The sequence below is a fragment of the Chrysemys picta genome, chromosome 17 (assembly GCF_011386835.1).
Source record: "Chrysemys picta bellii isolate R12L10 chromosome 17, ASM1138683v2, whole genome shotgun sequence".
NCBI lineage: Eukaryota > Metazoa > Chordata > Testudines > Emydidae > Chrysemys > Chrysemys picta.
Window position 1 is genome coordinate 8157864 of NC_088807.1, and position 21733 is coordinate 8179596.

The window sequence follows — 21733 nt, forward strand, 5'->3', positions numbered from 1 at the left end:
ACAGACAGGTCACTGAGCCCCAGGAAATGGCGCAGCATCAGTGCCCCTGCTTTACCGAGGGGAAACTGAGGCACAGAGACAGGAAGTGACTTACCTCAGGTCACACAGTGAGCCTTGTGCAGAGCAAGGAATAGAACCTGCCCCCCCCTCCCCACTCCCTAGCCAGAGACAGGGACAGAACCTGGCCCCCTCCCCCTGCTCCTGGCCCACTTTCCCTGCTATAACCATAGGACATCGGGACCAAGACAAGGGTGGATCCGGACTCCTGGTTCCCGATCCTGTCCCTTATCTATAAGCTCGTTCTCCTCCCCATGGTCCCTTGCTCCATTTCCACTCAGCAGCATGTGGATTAAACACCCAGAGTTTCCCGTTGGCCACGTGGTCACTAGGGAAAGATGGGTGGTCTCCCCTCGAGATCGCCCGCCCGCCTGCAGAGCACACAGCTCCTGGGGACAGGGTAGTGCCCTGCTGTGGGGCCAGGACTGGCAGCTGGAGCGGAGAAACCCTGGCTCCCTTGAGCAAGGCGGGCGTGTCCCTACCTGCCCCCACTCATTTGCATACAGGGCACTCTGCCCCCAGGTGGGCTGGTTAGACTGCGCAGCTCCCTTCCTACCTCATTTGCATACATACCTCATTTGCATACATACCTCACCCTGGTGCATAGACCAGCCCCATGAGGGCACTGCATGGCCCCACCAGCACAGACTGAGGCCCCCTCCCTGTGGGGGGACTCGGCAGGGCAGGGCTCAGCCACATGCCCTGGTGGGGGAAGAACAGGCGAGTTCATTGTACCCCCACCAGAGATACACCCGGGATGCAGGGGCTGCCAAGCCAGCACCTCCCCCCGCCTTCCACACCCAGATGGGCCCTCAGTTAATCAGAGCAAGAGGCACAGCCGCAGATCCATGGCTCCCCCGGGCCGAGCAGTTCTGTCCTGCCGTGATCCGGTGCCAAGCGCTCCTCTCACCCCACCCTGCCCAGGAAGCCCCTTTTAAGGGCTGGCGCAGGACTGCCAGGCCAGCATGGGAGGAACCGGAATGAGGGGCCGGCCCTTGGACTGGTCACAAGATCGTTTCCTGGCACCATGGCACTGGGCTCAGTGCATGTCCAGGGCTGGGGGAGGAGGGCAGGGGAGTGACACTGCGGTCAATAGTGTTGCCTGCAAATGAACCCGCTGATGTGGCAATGGATGGCCAGTGCTGCAGGGAGCAGGGCAGGAGCTCAGTGCGGGGCACTCTCCCTGTACAGGCAGTGCTGGCCCCAGTGCTGGCACCGGCTCTGGGAGGGGAGTGGGGTCTTGTGGTTAGAGCAGGGGGGGTGGGAGCTGGGACGCCTGGGATCTCTCCCTGGCTCTGGCAGGTGAGTGGCGTCTGGTGATTAGAGGAGGAAGGTCGTGGGGGGGGGAGGTTGGGAGCTAGGACTCCTTGGTTCTAGCTCTGGCATATAGCAGGGGAGTAAGTGGGAACCGCTGGCTAGAGCAGGGGACTGGGACTGGGAGCCGGGACCTCAAGGCACCTCCCCACTCTGTGACTGTCCTGAGTCCCATGGCGCTGGCCCAACTTTCTGACTGCTTCCCCTTCTGACTGCCCGGAATCTCTGCAGCCGGCTCCACTTCCTTCTCTGGCGGAGCTGGTGCTTTGGGTCTGAATGGGGCTCCCCACAATTGGCAGTTGAGGGAGGGGGGAGCCTGACCCGATAGGGGCCCTCTGCCGAGGGGCTGGTCACTTCCACCCACCACCCGCTTGCAGGCATCTTAGAAGACAACTTTGGGGGAGGGATCCAGCTGGGAGATGGCCTGATCAGAAGGAGGTCGCTCCCCTAGCCTGGCTGTCCCCCAGCTCCTGGGACCCCCGAGACCCCTGGGACACACTTGGCCTGTCGTTGTTCTCAGTTTGAGAGAGACGTCCTGACAGACCAGGCCTGGGCGAGGGACCCACCAACAGCACCAGCTCCACCGGCCCCCACGCAGGAGGTGAGTCGGGTTCCTGCTGCCACCCCCCTCCCTCATCACGGGTCCTGTCCCTGCCTGCTGTGTTGTGTCTCTCTCCTGGCCTTCCCCTGCTGCCTTGGGTCAGTGAGTGTCTGGCTGGGCCAGCCCGCGCTGCATCTTCTGGTGTGTGGATCTCTCCTCATGCAGCTCCCAGGCGCCCTGCCTGGCTCGCCAGCCCCCTCCTGCCCACGGTTCCCAGGTGCCCTGCCTGGGTCACCAGCCCCCTCCTGTCCGCGCTTCCCAGGTGCCCTGCCTGGCTTGCCAGCCCCCTCCTGCCTGCAGTTCCCAGGTGCCCTGCCTGGCTCACCAGCCCCCTCCTGCCCGCGCTTCCCAGGTGCCCTGCCTGGCTCACCAGCCCCCTCCTGACTGCGGTTCCCAGGCGCCCTGCCTGGCTCACCAGCCCCCTCCTGCCCGCGCTTCCCAGGTGCCCTGCCTGGCTCACCAGCCCCCTCCTGCCCGCGCTTCCCAGGTGCCCTGCCTGGCTCACCAGCCCCCTCCTGCCCGCGCTTCCCAGGTGCCCTGCCTGGCTCACCAGCCCCCTCCTGACTGCGGTTCCCAGGGCCTATGCGCTCAGGGAAGTTGGTGTTAATGCCCAGGAGTAACGAGGTTTTGAGCAGGTGGTGACCTGCTGGGGTCGCCGGCTGCTTCCCAAGCTCTGTCACGGAGGACGCGCCATGAACTGATCTCCCCGGCGTAGAGCTGCCCAGCCCAGGACAGAGATGCTGGAGCCCCTGCTGGCCGGGTTGCTGGCATAGTCAGGCCGTTAGGGTGTCTGCCATGTGGTGCAGAGCCACCCCCTGCTCGGCCCTTGCAGCCCCAGCACACACCCTGAGAGGGGCCCTCTGCTTCCAACCCAGGCCATGCAGAACCTAGGCATCTCCCACCTGGCAGGGTGAGCTCTTCCCCTGGGAAGGGCAGCAGGGCAGGGAGCTCCCCTCCCCCCATGTGAGAGGTGCTGCCCCACCCAGCTGCAGGGCGGGGCTCCAGTTCATTTAGCCCTGGGAGCTACATTCCACTGGGGCTTCTGCATGCCTTTGTCCCTGGCCAGAGCCCGAGGTGGGGGTAGGGATGGGGGGAGTGGGGTGCAGAGCCCAGGGGATCAGGGAAAGAGCCCAGGGGCTGGGGAGAAGAGGACAGAGGTTGGTGGGGGGGGGTGCAGAGCTCAGGAGATGAGGGGCAAAAGCGCAGGGGTTGGTGGGGGGTGGGACACAGACTCCAGGGGATGGGATGCAGTACCCAGCAGGTGAGGTGCAGTGCCCAGGGGTGCAGTACCCAGGGGTTGGAGCACAGAGCCCAGGGGATTGGGTGGGAGGAGCCAGGGCAGGGGTTCACCCTTCATATTGTAGCCCATCACCCAAAGCCTCACCCGGCCCCGGGGGAAGGGGATGATGAAGTGGAAATTTTCTGTATTATTTTTACGACTCCTGTGTGTGCCTCAGGTTCCCGCTGTGGTTTGTATCACTACCCAGCGGGGACACAGGGGTTAACGCTGCTCTTGGAGCCCAGCAGAAGCGAGGCCCCGCGCTGCCTGGGTGGCGTGACTCGGTCGCTAAAGAACTGAAACCGACCCAAATCAGCAGAGGGTCCAGAGAGCCAAGGGAAGCCCCAGCGCTGATCATGGGACACTTGTGTCTCCCTGGCCTGCTGTGAACTCAGCAGGGCCCTGCCTGGCGCCAAAGGGCTGAGTGGGGCAGGCGGCGGCTAAGAGCTGCCTTTGGGGAGAGGCTCCGGGCTCACCTGGGATTAGAAAGGACATGGAGAGCTCAAGCCTGGACAATGGCTTAGCCCTGCCTCTCCGTGCCAGCCCCTGGCTGCGGGATGCTGCAGCCAGGTGACTATTAGCCCTGCTCTCTATGCCAAGGCTGCTGGTGTGGCTGGGAAGGCTCCCTTGGCCAGGCGCCCTGGAGGGGCCCAGTACAAGCCTCCCGCAAGTTGGGCTGGGCTCACTGCAGGGAGCCGCGGGGAGAGACGGGGCTGCTGGTGCTGAGGGCACGGCCCTGCCCTTGGGGATGGAGCACAGAGCCCAGCACATTAAAGGGGTTACTCCCAGGAGACTGGTGATCTAGACCAGACCCTGTGGATCCACAATGGGCAGACGGGCAAACTGGGCAGCCAGGCCGAGGGGGCCGGCCAGTTACACAGAGCACAGACCCCGGGGGCCCTGCAGTGCGGAGCACCCCGTGCTGGGGCTATGGGGGTTACAGGCCACTGCCCAGTGCAAACAGGGCTCCCCAGAACGGACAGAAAAGCAGATGCCGCAGATCCAGCTCCTTCCTCTTTACTGGGGGCTGGGCTCAGACTGACACCTGCAGCCCGGAGCTCGGTGCGGGCCAGACGGGCATGATCTCGGAGTGGATCACACAGAGTTCTGCACTGGAGGTGGGGGGGGCAATGCAGGCTGGGGGTGTCTGTCTCTCAGCGGTGACTCAGACAGGAGAGCTGGGTCTGTGCTGAAAGCTTCCCAGCCCAATCCCTGCACCAAACACAGGGACCTGATGGATGCAAGTTACCTGAGCACACAACACCGGCATCTTGTCTGTGGTTACAGTTACTCTCTCCCCAAGGCCGAGCCCTGCAATCGGAGAGGGCAGCTTCTGTCCCTGTGCAGTTGACGTCATCCAGCCAGATACGGTCAGATCCTTGCCCAAATCGAGCCCCTCTTGGGGCTGATAACGCCGTCCCACAGCCCAGCTGCCTGCACACGACTCCGGCATCCTGTAAGTCCCAGTTGTCATCACACACGGTTCCCCAGAGCTGGTTGTGAAGCACCTCGACCCTCCCAGCGCATTGACTCCTGCTGTTCACCAATCGGATCTGAGCCACTTCTGAGATGCCAGCGTCTGCAAACATCCAAGGGAATAAACTCTCAGGGAGGTTCCTGTGCATCTGATCTCTCGTGTCGCTGAGGAACATAGCGCCTCCCGCCAATGGATCTGACAGGTCTCTGCACACAGCCACTGCCTGTCGAGGGCTCCCCACCACTGACCAGGCTAATCACTTGGGTAACGTTGAAGTTTGTCCACTCCCGCCGGAGCCAGCTGTCACCTAGTTAGGCAGACTGGACGGCAGTCTGACCTACTGCTCCCACTAGAACACTTAGAAAGATCATCCCCTGCACTGCTGGCAGAACCTCCTGGGGAGCAGATTTACACCCTCACTCCTGGCGCTGGTATTCGCTCCAGTGTGATACTGTGCAGTGCTGCGGGGCAGACACTGGCATAAGCACCTTGGTGATTGGGAGCTGAACACAGTCACCGGTGTCATTAGCGGTTGCCTTAGCCTGACATCAGCATCGAAATTACATGTGTTGGCTCCATAGCTCCCTGAAAATGTCACCCAGAGTCCATCCCCCTTAGAACTGCCTGGAGCGCAGGGACGCCTGGCAGGAACCTGCTGCGCACCAGGCTGACAATGGTTCCGACCAGGGCAGAGGCAATGCACACTTCCTACAAGCAGATCGGCCCCCTCCTGAAGCAAACACCTGCCCCTGCGGTTCCTGCTGACTTGCCATGACTGACTTGGCAACATCGTTTTGTGGCAGCTATTGCTGCACTCCTGTCTAGTGCTGCCAGCCCAGGACCAGTCTCAGATGAATGATGGCAGAGCTGGGCTGACAGTTGTGTCCTCACCCAGGGGCAGCAACTCTGGGATAGAGAGACTGGCGTGCTGATGGATTTTCAGAAGCCCTAACTTGTATCTGCCCATTTACAACCTGGGACGCAGATCCTGGGCTAGGTTTAACGAACCCCTGACTGGACTTGCTAGAGGAATTGCTGCAATGCAGAAACGTGGCTTAGCCTGATCTTCTCAGTGTGCCTGTGGGGCAGCAATACAGACAGGTACACGTGGTGGAGGAGAGCCCCGTTAGAAGACTGGACCTTGAGGTCGCACAGTCAGATGGCTGAACAAGCTAGAGGTGATCAAGGTGGGAATGAGCTCTCCCCTGGCAGCTAGTGATGAGCCGGGGAGGGGAAAAGGCTTCAGGACCAGACTTTATTTACAACAACACACCCACGCTGCCTAGGTATCCAGCAGACAGGTGTGTTGGGTGGTGCTGGGTTACAAATCATTGTAGTACTTGAATGCAGGGGTAGTGAAATGTTGTTGTCCTGAAAGGGGCAGCCCGTACATATAAGCGAACTAGGTGGTCTCCTAGGGTGCCAAGTTAAATGGGGAGCCAGATTCGAGGGAAAAAAAGCAAAATTAAAAAAAATGAAATGAAGAAAAAATGAAAAAGATGGGGAAAAAATACAAATATAATAACAAAGATGTCGTTATTTCAATTCCCTTGATGACTATGAGCCGCCAATGTGATATGGCCGTTAAAAAAGCTAATGCGGTCTTGGGATGCATCAGGTGAGGTATTTCCAGTAAAGGTAAGGAGGTGTTAGTACCGTTATACAAGGCACTGGTGAGACCTCATCTGGAATATTGTGTGCAGTTCTGGTCTACCGTGTTTAATTAGGATAAATTCAAACTGGAACAGGTTCAGAGAAGGGCTACTAGGATGATCCGAGGAATGGAAAACCTGTCTTATGAAAGGAGACTCAAAGAGCTTGGCTTGTTTAGCCTAACCAAAAGAAGGCTGAGGGGAGATATGATTGCTCTCTATAAATATATCCGAGGGATAAATATCAGGGAGGGAGAGGAATTATTTAAGCTTAATACCAATGTGGACACAAGAACAAATGGATATAAACTGGCCATCAGGAAGTTTAGAATTGAAATTAGATGAAGGTTTCTAACCATCAGAGGAGTGAAGTTCTGGAATAGCCTTCCAAGGGGAGCACTGGGGGCAAAAGCCATATCTGGCTTCAAGACTAAGCTTGATAAGTTTATGGAGGGGACAGTATGATGGGATAGCCTAATTTGGGCAATTAATTGATCTTTGATTATTAGCAGGTAAATATGCCCAATGGTCTGTGATGGGATGTTAGATGGGGTGGGATCTGAGTTACTACAGAGAATTCTTTCCTGGGTGCTGGCTGGTGAGTCTTGCCCACATGCTCAGGGTTTAACTGATCTCCATATTTGGGGTCGGGAAGCAATTTTCCTCCAGGGCAGATTGGCAGAGACCCTGGAATTTTTTCGCCTTCCTCTGCAGCATGGGGCACGGGTCACTTGCTGGAGGATTCTCTGCACCTTGAGGTCTTTAAACCACGATTTGAGGACTTCAATAACTCAGGCATAGGTTAGGGTAGGGTGACCAGATCGCAAGAGTGAAATATCAGGACACATTGGGCGAGCAGGGCGGGGGGAGGGGAGAGGACGACAATGACAGACACAGGTGCACAGAGCCATGAGAGGGGGCCCTCGGAAGCTGCGAGAGGCGGCCCTAGGAAGTTGCGAGCGGGGGATCAGGGAAAGAGCCCAGGGCAAGGACACCTGTTGAATTCAATGAGAATTTTGCATCTGAATTGATGTACCTAGTTCTGAGATTATAAAGCCAGAAGGGATCCGGTGATCACCTGGTCTCATCGCCTGTATAGCACAGACATAGAACTTTCCCAAAATAATTCCTAGAAGATAGCTTTTAGAAAAAGCTTTTAGAAAAACACCATAACCCTCAGTATATTGTTAATCGTTAATTACTCTCACCATTGAAAAGGTATGCCTTCTATCCAGTCTGAATTTGTCTAGCTGCAACTTCCAACCATTGGCTCATGCTCTACTTTTCTCTGCTAGACTGAAGTGCCCATTATTAACTATTTGTTCCCCATGTAGATACTTACAGGCTATGACCAAGTCACTTCTTAACCTTCTTTTTGTTAATCTAAATAGATTGAGGACCTTGAGTCGATCACTATGTAGCGGAGTGTGGGGGAGTCAGGGCCCTGCACCCCTCTTCCCGAGATTCACTGCGACTCTCAACCAGCCAGTAAAGCAGAAGGTTTATTTAAGGACAGGAACACAGTCTCAAGTAGGTACGACCAGACCCCCTCAATTAGGTCCCTCTGGGAGGTTCAGGGAGCTTAGACCCCAGCTTGGGGTTCCCTGCGTTGCACCACCCAGCCCAAACCGAAACTAAACTCCCAACTCCTCCCGCTGCTCCTCTCCTTTGTTCAGTCTCCCGGGCAGAAGGTGTTAATTCTCCCCACCCCCGTTCCTGGCTCAGGTTACAGCTCAGGTAGCTTCCTTCAAGGGAAGTCCCCCCTCCTCACTGCAATCCCCCTGCAACATTCCCAGGTCAAATCTGCCCTGCTCCCTGCTCCGTCACATCTCTCCCCCCTTCGAGACTGAACTGAGCGGGGTCACTCTGACCAGTGACCTGGGGAAGTTCAGGGCTCCCTCTCCGGGACAATGCATCCGCTATCAGGTTGTCACGTCCCTTCACATGGACCACGTCCATGTCATAATCCTGCAGGAGCAGGCTCCATCTCAGGAGCTTGGCGTTGGCTCCTTTCATCTGGTGCAGCCAGGTCAGGGGAGAGTGGTCGGTGTGCACGGTGAAGTGACGCCCAAAGAGATATGGCTCTAGTTTCTTGAGGGCCCACACCATGGCCAGGCATTCCTTCTCGATGGCCGCGTAGTTCTGCTCCCGGGGTAGCAACTTCTTGCTCAGGTACACGATGGGGTGTCTCTCCCCCATTTCATCCTCCTGCATTAACACCGCCCCCAGTCCTGTGTCTGAGGCGTCGGTGAACACCATAAAGGGCTTGTCAAAGTCTGGGTTTGCCAGAACTGGGCCACTGACCAGAGCCTCCTTCAGCGCCCGGAGAGCCTCCTGGCACTCCTCGGTCCAGACCACTTTGTCTGGCTTCCCCTTCTTGCACAGCTCAGTGATGGGGGCGGCTATGGCGCTAAAGTGGGGCACGAACCTCCAATAGTACCCTGCCATCCCAATAAAGGCTTGGACCTGCTTTTTGGTTTGAGGAGCGGGCCAGTCTCTGATCACCTCCACTTTGGCTGGTTCCGGCTTTAGGCAGCCGCTTCCCACCCGGTGGCCTAGGTAGGATACCTCAGCCATCCCCACCTTGCACTTCTCCGGTTTTACGGTCAGCCCAGCCTTCTGGAGTCGGTCCAGCACTTGTCTAACCTGGGATATGTGGTCCTCCCAGGTCTGGCTAAAGACACAGATGTCATCGATATACGCCACGGCAAAACTCTCCATCCCCCTCAGTAGCTGATCCACCAGGCGCTGGAAGGTGGCCGGCGCTCCCTTGAGGCCGAAGGGCAGGGTCAGGAACTCATAGAGCCCCAGAGGGGTGACAAAGGCCGATTTCAGCCTGGCATCTGCATCCAGCGGCACTTGCCAATAGCCCTTTGTAAGATCCATGGTGGTAAGGTACCGAGCACCTCCCAGCTTGTCTAGGAGCTCGTCCGGCCTGGGCATGGGGTAGGCATCGGCTACAGTGATGGCATTGAGCTTCCGATAGTCCACACAGAACCGGATCGACCCGTCCTTTTTGGGGACCAGCACCACCGGCGAGGCCCAAGGGCTGGAAGACGGCTGGATCACCCCCAAAGCCAGCATGTCATTGACCTCTCTTTCCAGGTCCTGAGCAGTTTTCCCTGTGGCTCGGAAGGGGGAGCATTTTATAGGCGGGTGCAATCCTGTCTGCACCCGGTGGACAGTCAGATTAGTGCGTCCAGGCTGGTTGGAAAGCAGCTGTTGGTACAGATGCAGCACCCCTCCGATCTCAGCTCGCTGGGCAGGGGTTAGCCGGTCAGAGAGGGGAATTGCTTCCAGGGGGAAGCCAACTCTTGTCCCAGGGAATAGATCTACTAAAGGGTCATCTCCCTGCCCCTCCCAATGTCCACACACGGCCAACACCATATTCCCCCTGTCATAATATGGCTTCATCATATTCACATGGTACACCCGGTGGTGGTGTGCCCGGTTCGACAGCTCCACCACATAGTTTACCTCGTTTAGTTGCTTCACAACCTTGAAGGGCCCTTCCCAGGCGGCCTGGAGTTTGTTTTTCCTCACGGGGATGAGGACCATCACCTGATCCCCAGTGGCGAAGGCGCGGGCCCGTGCTGTGCGGTCATACCAGACCTTCTGCTTCCTCTGGGCTCTGGCCAGATTCTCCCTGGCCAGGCCCATGAGCTCGGCAAGTCGTTCCCGGAAGGTCAGGACATACTCCACCACCGACTCTCCGTCAGGAGTGGCCTTCCCCTCCCATTCGTCTCTCATCAGGTCCAGGGGCCCCCTTACCCGCCTTCCATATAGCAGTTCGAAAGGCGAAAACCCGGTAGACTCCTGGGGTACCTCCCTGTACGCAAACAGCAGGTGAGGTAAGTACTTGTCCCAGTCCTGCGGGTGCTGATTCATAAATGTTTTCAGCATCATTTTTAGCGTCCCATTGAACCTCTCCACCAGCCCGTTGGATTGGGGGTGATATGCTGAGGCCCAGTTGTGCCGGACCCCACATCTCTCCCACAAGCCCCGGAGTAGGGCCGACATGAAGTTGGACCCTTGGTCCGTCAAGACTTCCTTGGGGAACCCCACTCGGCTGAAAATGGTCAGCAGCGCATCCGCCACAGTGTCTGCTTCGATGGACGATAAGGGCACTGCCTCGGGGTAGCGGGTGGCGAAATCTACTACCACCAAGATGTATTTCTTCCCAGACCGGGTCGTCTTGCTGAGAGGTCCCACTATGTCCATGGCCACCTTCTGGAAAGGCTCCTCTATGATGGGCAAAGGTCTCAATGCTGCCTTCCCCTTGTCCCGGGCCTTCCCCACCCTCTGGCAGGGGTCACAGGATCGGCAGTACTGCCGGACGTTGGTGAAGACCCCGGGCCAGTAAAAGTTCTGTAGCAGCCTCTGCCTGGTGCGCCGGATCCCCTGGTGCCCTGCGAGAGGGATGTCATGGGCCAGCTACAGTAGCTTGTGGCGAAACTTCTGGGGAACCACCAGCTGCCTCCTGATCCCCCACGACTCCACTTCCCCTGGGGGAGCCCACTCTCGGTACAGGAACCCCTTCTCCCACAGGAACCTCTCCTTGCATCCTCTCCTCATGGTCTGTACCACACTGAGGTCAGCCAGGCCCCTTAGCTTCCTCAGGGAGGGGTCCTTCTGCAACTCGGCCTGGAACTCAGCGGCTGGGGAAGGGATGGGGACCTGCTCCCTCTCGTCGGCTGGGTCGGAAGCCCCAGCCACCCCGAGGCCTGTCCTTGGGTGTTCCCTCCCCACCCGGGAAGGGTTCGGTGCCTCCGGTGGGACATCCTTCCCAAGGTCAGGGCGTAGTGCCCCTCGCCGGCTCTGGCTACGGGTCACGACTAAGGCAGTCTGGGGGCTGCTTGGCCAGTCCTCTAGGTCCCCCCCATCAACACCTCAGTGGGCAAATGGTGGTGCACTCCCACGTCCTTGGGGCCCTCCTTGGCCCCCCATTTCAGGTGTACCCTCACTACGGGAACCTTGAATGGGGTCCCGCCCACCCCGGTCAGGGTCAGGAAGGTGTTGGGCACCACCCGATCTGGGGCCACCACCTCGGGCCGGGCCAGTGTCACCTCTGCGCCCGTGTCCCAGTATCCATAAACTTTCTTCCCATCCACCTCCAGGGGAACAAGGCACTCGCTCCGCAGGGACAGCCCCGCGCCAACCCTGTAAACGGAGAACTTTGAATCCGGAGCATCTGGCCCCCCAGAGAAGCTGGCCTGGGGCCCTTCTCTCTCTTGAGCAGTTGATAAGCTGCCAGCCCCTCTTGCGTGAGAAGCCTGCCCCTCGTCCGTCTGGGCCTCTACCAAGTTAACCCGGTGCGGGTTCGGTCTGCTCCGTCTGTCCTTGAGCTTGGGGCACTGGGCCCGAACGTGGCCTCTTCGGCCGCAGTAATAGCAGCTCATGTCCCGTGGGTCCCTCGAGCCGGTCGGTTGTCCCTGATGCTGGGCATTCCCCGTGGGAGGGGATTCCCCATATTCCCCCTTTGGGAGGTCCCAGGGTGACTCTCTCTCTGCATCGCGGTGGGCCTGTTCCTTTGGGGCTCCTCCCTGCCACCCCCTGACCGGCTCTTTACAAACTCATCAGCCAGCTGCCCTGCGTGTCGCGGGTTCTCTGGCTTTCTGTCCACCAACCACAGCCTCAGGTCGGATGGGCACCGCTCATACAGCTGCTCCAGTACCAGCAGTTTAATCAGGTCCTCCTTCGTCTGGGCCCCACCAGCCCACTTGCTGGCGTATCTTTCCATGCGAACGGCTAGTTGCAGATATGAGATCTCAGGGGTTTTATCCTGACTCCGGAACCTTTCCCGGTACATCTCAGGAGTCAGCCCAAACTCTCGTAGCAGGGCCTTTTTGAATAGTTCGTAGTCCCCTTTCTCTGCCTCTCCCAGTTGGCGGTACAATGCCACGGATTTGGGGTCCAGTAAGGGGGTAAGGACCCGGAGTCTGTCCGCGGGATCAACCCGGTGCAGCTCGCAGGCCGTCTCAAAGGCCTCCAGGAAGTCATCCATGTCCTCCCCCTCCTTGCGTGGGGCCAGGATGCACTTATCAAAGCTCCGTGCAGTCCTGGGTCCCCCCTCACTCACCGCAGCCGGGGGTTCGCTGCCCCTCAATCTCGCCAGTTCTAGGTCATGCTGACGCTGTCTCTCATTCTCCTGTCTCTGTCTCTCATTCTCCTCCCGTTCACGCTGATGCTGTCTCTCTTTCTCCTCCCGTTCATGCTGACGCTGTCTCTCTTCATGCTGTCTCTGTTGTTCACGATCCTCCAGCTCTCTCAGTTTTAGCTCTTTCTCCCATTCCAGCCAATTCCGCTCCACGGATGCCGAACGTCGCCGGGAGGATCCTCTGCTGGCTGGCGAGCTTCGCCGGGAGGGTCCCCTGCTGGCCGGGGGGGCCACGGCGCCTTCGGTATTTGCTGGGCTCCTCCCCACCCTTCCCCTAGGCATAGGAAGGAGGGGTCTCGGGAAGCCCTCAGCAGCCGGCTGACCACTCCCAGCTGGGACAGACACTGGTGCCTGCGCTGCATTTGCCAGGCTGCTTCCCTGAGACACAGAGATCAGTTCATTCGCGCGATCTCCCGCCTCCAGCCGGGCAATGAGCTGTTCTTTGGTGAGCCTCCCAATGCACAGCCCCCTCTGCTTGCACAGCTCCACCAGGTCGCTCTTAAGCCGCTTGGCATACATCTTCCTGCTGGCCACTCACCGGCCTGTGTGCTCACAGCTCCCCACAGTTCCCAGGGGGCCCCCTAGTGTGCCAGCCCTTCTCGAGGTCACCACCTCTCTGCCAGGGTCGAGCTGCAGACTCCTCCGCCCCTGGGACCACTCGCTGCGATCCCCCCGGGGGACCCTGTTACTGCAAAAGTCCTTCTCGCTGGTCACACACTCCCAGGGGTAATAACCGTCTCTCTCTCACTCTTCAGCACGCCTGGTCCCCGTCAATCCCCCTTCGTTTTACTGCTCCCCAGTCACTTACTGCAGGAAGCGCCGTCCACGGGGTGCAGTAGATCCCACCTCTGCCACCAGTTGTAGCGGAGTGTGGGGGAGTCAGGGCCCTGCACCCCTCTTCCCGAGATTCACTGCGACTCTCAACCAGCCAGTAAAGCAGAAGGTTTATTTAAGGACAGGAACACAGTCTCAAGCAGAGCGTGTAGGTACGACCAGACCCCCTCAATTAGGTCCCTCTGGGAGGTTCAGGGAGCTTAGACCCCAGCTTGGGGTTCCCTGCGTTGCACCACCCAGCCCAAACCGAAACTAAACTCCCAACTCCTCCCGCTGCTCCTCTCCTTTGTTCAGTCTCCCGGGCAGAAGGTGTTAATTCTCCCCACCCCCGTTCCTGGCTCAGGTTACAGCTCAGGTAGCTTCCTTCAAGGGAACTCCCCCCTCCTCACTGCAATCCCCCTGCAACATTCCCAGGTCAAATCTGCCCTGCTCCCTGCTCCGTCACACACTATAAGGCATATTTTATAATCCTTTAATCAGTCTTGTGACTCTTCTCTGAACACTCTCCAATTTATTAATATCCTTCTTAAATTGTGCACACCAGAACTGGACACAGGATTCCAGCAGTGGTTGCACCAGTGCCAAATACAGAGATAAAATAACCTCTCTACTCCTGCTTGAGATTCTGATATTTAGGCATCTAGTCACCCTATTTCTGTATGCATTTCCCCAGGTTTTTTTGTAAAAATCAAAACTGAACTGCCCCAGAAATTCTGGCATGTGGAATCATCGTGAAACTCGCATGGCTCCAACCCTGCCGATGAACCTTTAGATCCACCACACAGATTTCTGCCACTTGAGCTAATGGAGTAAGTGATGGCAGAGGCAGTAGGTTGTCATCCTATATGTGATAGATCAGCTCTATAGGGGGATGAGATACTTTTTTTGCCACTGGGTTTCACAGATATCTGCTGACAGAAGAGGAACTGTGAAACTCAGGAATCCTGGGTCTATTCCAGGCTCCTGAATGGAGTGGTCTCTAGTAGTCAAAGACCCTTCTTCCCCGTCCCCTCCAGCCTATGTCTATTCTATTGCTGTCTAACCCGCCCCAGCTCCTCATCTGATTTCAACTGCCCCCCACTACCGCTCTGGATTCCTTGTCCCAGTTTCCTGGTCCTGTCTCACTCTCCTCTCTCCCCCCCATCCCTCAGATGGGATGTTCGTTCCAGACTGGCAAAATTATAAGGCTTCCCAACATTTCAACACTTCCCATTCTAAATTTTTGGTTGCTTAACTATAGGCTAGCTCTGCCTACAACAAAGCATATTCAGAACCTCTGATTAAAGGGATTATAAGTGTAGCAACCTCCATCATAGCTAGTCACCAAAGATTGAACCCGAGCCATCCAGACTTAGAAGCATGAGCTTCTACTACTTGAGTTCAAGATATAACTCCCTTCGCTGGTAGCTATACAGTTATCCTCTAAAAATCCACCAGAGGAGGGCACAAAATACATGTTGGACAGTGAATTACAAAAGTGCCAAATATTATTATTAGACCTGCAATACTTTTCACAATGAACATCAGCAGGGGATAAACTGGGAGTTTAAGAATATTTGGAAAACAATTTTAGAATAACATTCACTGCTGTGGTTTAAAAGAAAAAAAACCTGTTAAAACTCATAACTTAACAGTATTCAGTTTTTGAGAAAAAACAACTTCTAGGAGCTATGGGATACAAGTTAAGAACGTTGAAACAGGAAGATGTTATGCTTAGTTACCACTTGGGCAAGGCGGCGTGCTATGTAATACTTGCAAGATTTCACTTTAATGTTTTACAATATATAGCAGCGCAATGCTGATTCCATTGATATTGTTGAGCAATTCATGCTGATTTTATTTCAGCCCACATCTTAATAGTTTTGAATACTATAGATCACAATTTTCAACTCAGTTGGTCTGAACATGCAGAGCTTTAAAACTGCTATGCTCTAAACTGTATATTAACTACAATTTTATAAACCTGCATGTCAGAGAACTGTGTGCCACTACTACTAGACAGTGGCACAAGGCAATTCAGTGTGAATCACAGAAATGTAGGACTGGAAGGGACATCAACAGGTCATCTAGTCAAACCCCTGCACTGAGGCAGGAGTGAGTAATAAGAACACTAGACCATCCTTGACAGGTGTTTGTCTAACCTCTTAAAAAACTCCAATGACTGCTATTCCATAACCTCTCTAGGTAATTTGTCCAGTGCTTAGCTACCTTTACAGTTAGGAAGTTTTTCCTAATGTCTAACCTAAATCTCCCTTGCTACAATTTAAGCCCATTGCTTCTTTTTCCTGCATGTCCTGAGTGGGATGGGGGTGAGTCCAGGCAGTGGGATTGGGGGAGGGAGGTCGAGGAAGTCGGTGGGTGTGTGGGGATGGACCAGGGGAAGCAGGGTGGAGGAACTGAGGGGGGACAGGACTGGGACTGGGGGAGTCAGGGGGGCTGAGGGGGATGGGACAGGACTGGGATGGGGGGAGCAGGGTAGGGGCTGAGGGGAGCATGAATGGGACAGGGTAGAGAGCTGTGTAGAGTGGGGTGGGGCAGGGGAGACAATGGGGCTGGGCTGGGGAGGGTCGGGGGATTTGGGAGAGGGACAGGGTCTGGAGGGGATGAGACAGAGGGGAGCAGGACTGGAATGGGAGGAAGTTGAGGGGGTGGGACAGCAGGGGGAGCGATGGGGTGGGATGACGGGAGAGGCTGAAGAAGAGATTTGGGGTGGGGCAGGGACTAAGGGCAGTGGGTTCGGGGTGGGAGGTACAGGGGGGACTGCGGGGGAGGTTGAGGGAACAGGGTCAGGGTGGAGGCTGAGGGCAGTGGGTTGGGTCTACACTGGCACCTCACAGCATCGCTGTGCCGGGCGGCAGACCTGCGCCAGCACTACCCTGGCAATGGAAGAGTCCTCAGTGGAAATGCAGACTTCATGACACAAACCCTCCTCGTCACTTCAAACCTGATGCTGCTCTGGTCAGTCGCTAGGCTCTTGTCACTTTCAAACCCATGCAGGGTATCTGGCTCTTTTTCAGTTCTCAGGTTAAGAAAAGCCTCTGCATTTTGTGAGGGTTTCAGCGTTCACATTCCTACTTCACAAACTGTCTGCCTGACACATTGCTCCCAGGGCATTCATCTTTAGTCATTATCGGCAGGTCCATTAGATTAACGAGCAACACAGGGGGAAGCAACACAATGGTGTCAAGGATTTTTAATTTTTCAAACAACTTTGGCCTCAACAGGGATAACAGCAAATCTGGACAGAGCAGATGGGTGTCAGGATGGGTTTGAGTATTTATTTATTTATTTAAGTGAAAATGTTTGGGTCTGAGCAAAGGCTGCAAACTTCCCTTTGGAAACCTCTGCTGATCTTTTGCCCCAGGGGCTAACGACAGCCTGGAATCCGGGACAGATTTCCACATCCATGCAGGGTGAGATGATGGCGGGAGGGGAGGGACTGCAGAGGAGGCTGTTGGAACAGGGTCGGGGTGGGGGCTGAGGGCAGTGGATTGAGGGTCGGGGCACAAGGGGGACACTGTGGGGGAGGCTGTTGGAACAGGGGCAGGGATTGAGGGCAGTGGATTGAGGGTAGGAGGTACAGGGGGGACTGCGGAGGAGGCTGTTGGAACAGGGTCGGGGTGGGGGCTGAGGGCAGTGGATTGAGGGTGGGGGGCACAGGGGGACACTGCGGGGGAGGCAGAGGGAACAGGGTCGGGGTGGGGGCTGAGGGCAGTGGATTGAGGGTGGGGGACACAGGGGGACACTGCGGGGGAGGCAGAGGGAACAGGGTCGAGGTGGGGGCTGAGGGCAGTGGATTGAGGGTGGGGGGCACAGGGGGACACTGCGGGGGAGGCAGAGGGAACAGGGTCGGGGTGGGGGCTGAGGGCAGTGGATTGAGGGTGGGGGGCACAGGGGGGACACTGCGGGGGAGGCAGAGGGAACAGGGTCGGGGTGGGGGCTGAGGGCAGTGGATTGAGGGTGGGGGGCACAGGGGGGACACTGCGGGGGAGGCAGAGGGAACAGGGTCGGGGGGCTGAGGGCAGTGGATTGAGGATGGGGTCACAGGGGGGACACTGCAGGGGAGGCTGAGGGAACAGGCTCAGGGTGGGGGCTGAGGGCAGTGGATTGAGGGTGGGAGGCACAGGGGAGACTGCGGGGGAGGCAGAGGGAACAGGGTCAGGGTGGGGGCTCAGGGCAGTGGATCTGAGGGGAGTGCCCCCAGAGGGACCTGCCAGGGGACCAGGTGAGCCCAGCAGTGCTCACCTGGAGCGGCTCCCAGGAAGCATCCAGCAGGCAGGTCCCTCCCAGTCCCTCTGGCCCTTTCCTAGGGTCGGGTCGAGGGGAGCGAGGCAGGGGCGGGGGGGCTCTCTGCCCAGCAACCGCTGCCTGCTGCCGGAGTCTACAGGCCCCGCCCCGCCGCAGCACACAGCAGAGCGAGACCTCCTGCTTGCCGCTTTGTGTGCCCGGGGCAGGGGCAGGGGCAGGGCTGCGCTCTGCAGGCTCCTGACGGCCGGGGGGTGGGACCCGTGGGCTGATTCTGCCGCACCGGGAGCTCAGCTGCGCGCTGCCCCAGGGCCCAGGGAGGGAAGGTGAGTGGCGCCGGCGGCGCCGGCTTGCCGTGGTCTCCCTCATATAGGGTGACCAGACGTCCCGACCAATGTAAGGTCGGGACGCGGGACAAGTCCCCTAAAATTGGGACTGTCCCATCTGGTCACCCTAGGTTAGGGGTTTGTTACAGGAGTGGGTGGGTGAGATTCTGTGGCCTGCGTTGTGCAGGAGGTCAGACTAGATGATCACAATGGTCCCTTCTGACCTTAGAGTCTATGAGTCTATAATTCATTTCCCTACATTTCTGAGAATTTAATATGTCAAATCTATTATTTACTGCAAAAATAAATAATATTTTAGCAATTTTTTTTTCAATTTGCGACTTAGGGTCAAGATGACCCCCTCCGCAATTTTGATAAGCAATAACTCAGCCACAATGAAACACATCCACCAGCGGCAAGAGCTGCAATGCTAGTGACACCAAACTCCAATATACATCAAGGTCGCATAGCCCGAAATTTATGTAGAGCGGAGATATCGCGAGTTGATATATGTCAAATTATCATTTTAACACACGTCGCAGGTAGATGGTTAAGAATTGAGCGAATACTGTGGAAAATTGTGTTTATTGGTGCCCAAGAATAAAGAATAACATCTTTCAACGTTATAAATCCAAAATGTGAGTATCTTTACGCATTTTTAAACCTTTAAGCGTTATTATCGGGCTGTATAATTATGAACTTTTCTTCATTATAACTGGTTCTCATGTAATAAATACGGTCCATAAAAGAAAAGTAACAGAGTGAATGCTTAATAGACTACTGTGACGAACTGGGCCTGTTCTTACTGTGGTGTGTGAATGCTGACAGGGGAGTGTGGCTAGGATAGTCTGCATTGGGGGATGGGAGTCTGCCCGAGGGCGAATACCTGGGCGTGTAGCATGGGAGCCCAGGAAGGGGTTGGAGGCCAGGTGACACCTTGGCCCGGGAAACTGAACAAAGTCTGTGGGAGGGGTCGCTGAAGGCAGAGGGCTGGAAGCGGGCTGGAGAGATGGCTGGGAGGCAGAGATGGCTCTGACCCCCCAAAAAGGGGGTGGGCTGGGATGCCCTGGGACACCAAGCTGGACCTAACTGAGGGGGGCCCTGTTGTCTGTGCCTGCAAGACCTGTCTTGGGCTGTATTCCTGTCATCCAAATAAACCTTCTGCTTTACTGGCTGGCTGAGAGTCATGGTGAATCGTAGGAAGCCGGGGGTGCAGGGCCCTGAGTCCTCCAATACTCCGTGACAACTACAAAAGTGATGACATCACACTCCAAGCGGGTAACTGTGAGGAAGGGGATTACTTTCTAAACAACCAGTGTAGGGTTATAACATTGAAAGCGGTCGTTTTGTTTCCATTTTGATAGGTAAGTGAGTGTATGTTACTGATCATTGAACGTTTAAGCAGTGAAAAGACGTATTGGGATGACTGCAATGTGGTTTAAATCACCAACCATGATGGTGGGTGTGTCAGCCATCCTTAACGCTATAATGCTTGCAGTCGGGAGCACAGTACATAACAATATTCAAATGCCCCATGGCCAAAAGAGGAAAAAGAAAACCCTCAGGAGCTGAGTATTGTAAATGAAAGACTGAGAAGGAAAAGGACCAAGCAAAACAGCAGGGATCCTTCCTGAAATATCTTCTCTTTAATCCAAATAAAGATGGAAGCAGTTCACAACATCCAGATGAAGGAATTTTACTTGGAGAGGAGGTTAGCTCACATCTGCATGGAAGCAGTTTGGAACATCAAGATGAAAGTATTTTACTTTGAGAGGAGGAGGTTAGCTCACATCCACAAAAAAGCAGTTTTGAAACTCAAGATGATGGAAACTTACTTTTAGATGAAGGCAGCTCACAGGATCAGACTGATATGGAAGTGGAGAAAATTTATTCACCTTCAGAGACACATGCAGAAATTGAAGTAAATGAAGTAGAAGGAAGAAAGGATGAGGAAGTTACAAACAAGTTACAGTATGGGGACCCAGCTTCATGGCCCAGATGTGATGACAGTGTGTGGCAAATTCTCGTGGAACATGGACCTGACCAAGTTCAGGAATTTCCCTTCCCTAAGGATGGAAATAAAAGAAAATTCTCGCTCAGCATTACAAGAGGAAACTCATTAGTGGGGAAGAAATTCATCGAAACTGGTTACAATATTCAGTGTTGAAGGACTCTGTGTTTTGCTTTTGCTGCAAGTTGTTTAGAAATCAAGAAATTGGTACATCACTTACTGAAAATGGTTTGAAGGACTGGAAAAACATATCTTCAATTCTCTCTTCACATGAAAGAAGTACAGAACATTTGGAATGTTTTCAAAATTGGAAAAAATTTGAATTACGATTGAAAAAAGGAAAAACTATCGATGAAAATTTACATGTGATCAAGGAAAAAGAAGAATATTGGCAACAAATATTAGAGCATCTGATTGCTTTAGTGAGAGTTCTTGAGGGGCAAAATTTAGCATTCCGCAGCCATGGTAGAAATGAAAAATTATACACTCCAGATGATGGAAACTTTTTAAAATTTGTTGAATACCCAGCTTTGTTTGATCCAGTCATGAAGGAGCATCTACGTAAAATAACTGATCATGAAACACAGGTTCATTACTTAGGAAAAAATATGCAGAATGAACTGATTCAAATCCTAGCAAATGCCATTAAAAAGAAAATTGTAGAAGCTGCTCATTCTGCAAAATACTTTTCAATAATACTGGACTGTACACCAGATGTGAGTCATGTTGAACAAATGACGATGATCATTCGTTTTGTGGATATGGAAAAATCTGCAAATGAAGATAATGTTGAAGTGCTCATAAAGGAATTTTTTTTGGGTTTTGTACCAGTGAAGGAGACGACTGGAGCATTTATGACTGAAACTATTCTACAAGAGCTTGAAAAAATGTCATCTGTTGAAAACTTATGTGGCCAAGGCTATGATAATGGGAGTAATATGAAGGATAAAGACAATGATGTGCAAAGGAGAATGTGGAAATCAATCCTAGAGCCTTTTTCATTCCTTGCAGTGCGCATTCTCTGAATTTGGTTGTCAATGATGCTGCTAGATGCTGTTTGGAGGCAAGCAGTTTCTTTGACCTGGTGCAAAGTGTTTGTGTTTTTCTCAGGCTCAACACGCCATTGGGAGATTCTGACTCACCATGTGAATTCTCTAACTGTGAAACCACTTTGTCAGACAAGATGGGAGAGTCGCATCGATGCTTTGAAGCCTCTTTGCTATGAACTTGGAAACATTTATGATGCTCTAATTGAAATTTCTGATGATAGAACCTTTACTGGAACATCTGGCTTCAGATGCAGAAGCTCTTGCAAATGGCCTTTCCAAGTTCAAATTTGTGACTTCACTCATTTTGTGGTATGCTATCCTTTTCGAGATTAACCTCACTAGTAAGCAGCTTCAGGAAAAGAACTTGAACATACATTCTGCTATTCAAAAACTGCAGCAAACTAAAAATATTCTGGAGGAATTCAGAAGTGATGAAGGGTTCGAAAGAACACTGGTAAATTCTCTCGAACTTGCTGAAGAAATAGATTTTCCAACAGAATTTGAATCAAAGCCAGTTCGTAATTGGCAAAAGAAACAGCAGTTTTCATATGAAGGACGAGACGCACCCATTCAGAACCCAAAACAAAGGTTCAAAGTGAATTTCTACTTTGCGGTCCTTGATACTGCTGTTCACTTGGTTGATGAAAGATGTCAACAGATGCAGTAGCTAGAGTCAGTATTTGGCTTTCTAGATGATATCCACAGCTTGCAAAAGAAAACAGCAAAACAGA

General features: G+C 54.6%; 1 protein-coding gene across 9 annotated transcripts in view; it reads right to left on the minus strand.

Annotated features, from left to right (window-relative positions):
• Positions 1-21733, minus strand: part of LOC101937993 (deleted in malignant brain tumors 1 protein) — a 179975-nt gene that overhangs the window by 135830 nt on the left and 22412 nt on the right. For 6 of the 9 annotated variants that reach the window (XM_065570737.1, XM_065570736.1, XM_065570735.1 and 3 more), the window contains exon 5: positions 4501-4830. The exons of 1 other annotated variant lie outside the window; for it this stretch is intronic. In XM_065570737.1, the coding sequence (XP_065426809.1) occupies positions 4501-4830 (330 nt within the window). 2 more of the 9 variants (XM_065570745.1, XM_065570744.1) reach the window with 2 other exon arrangements.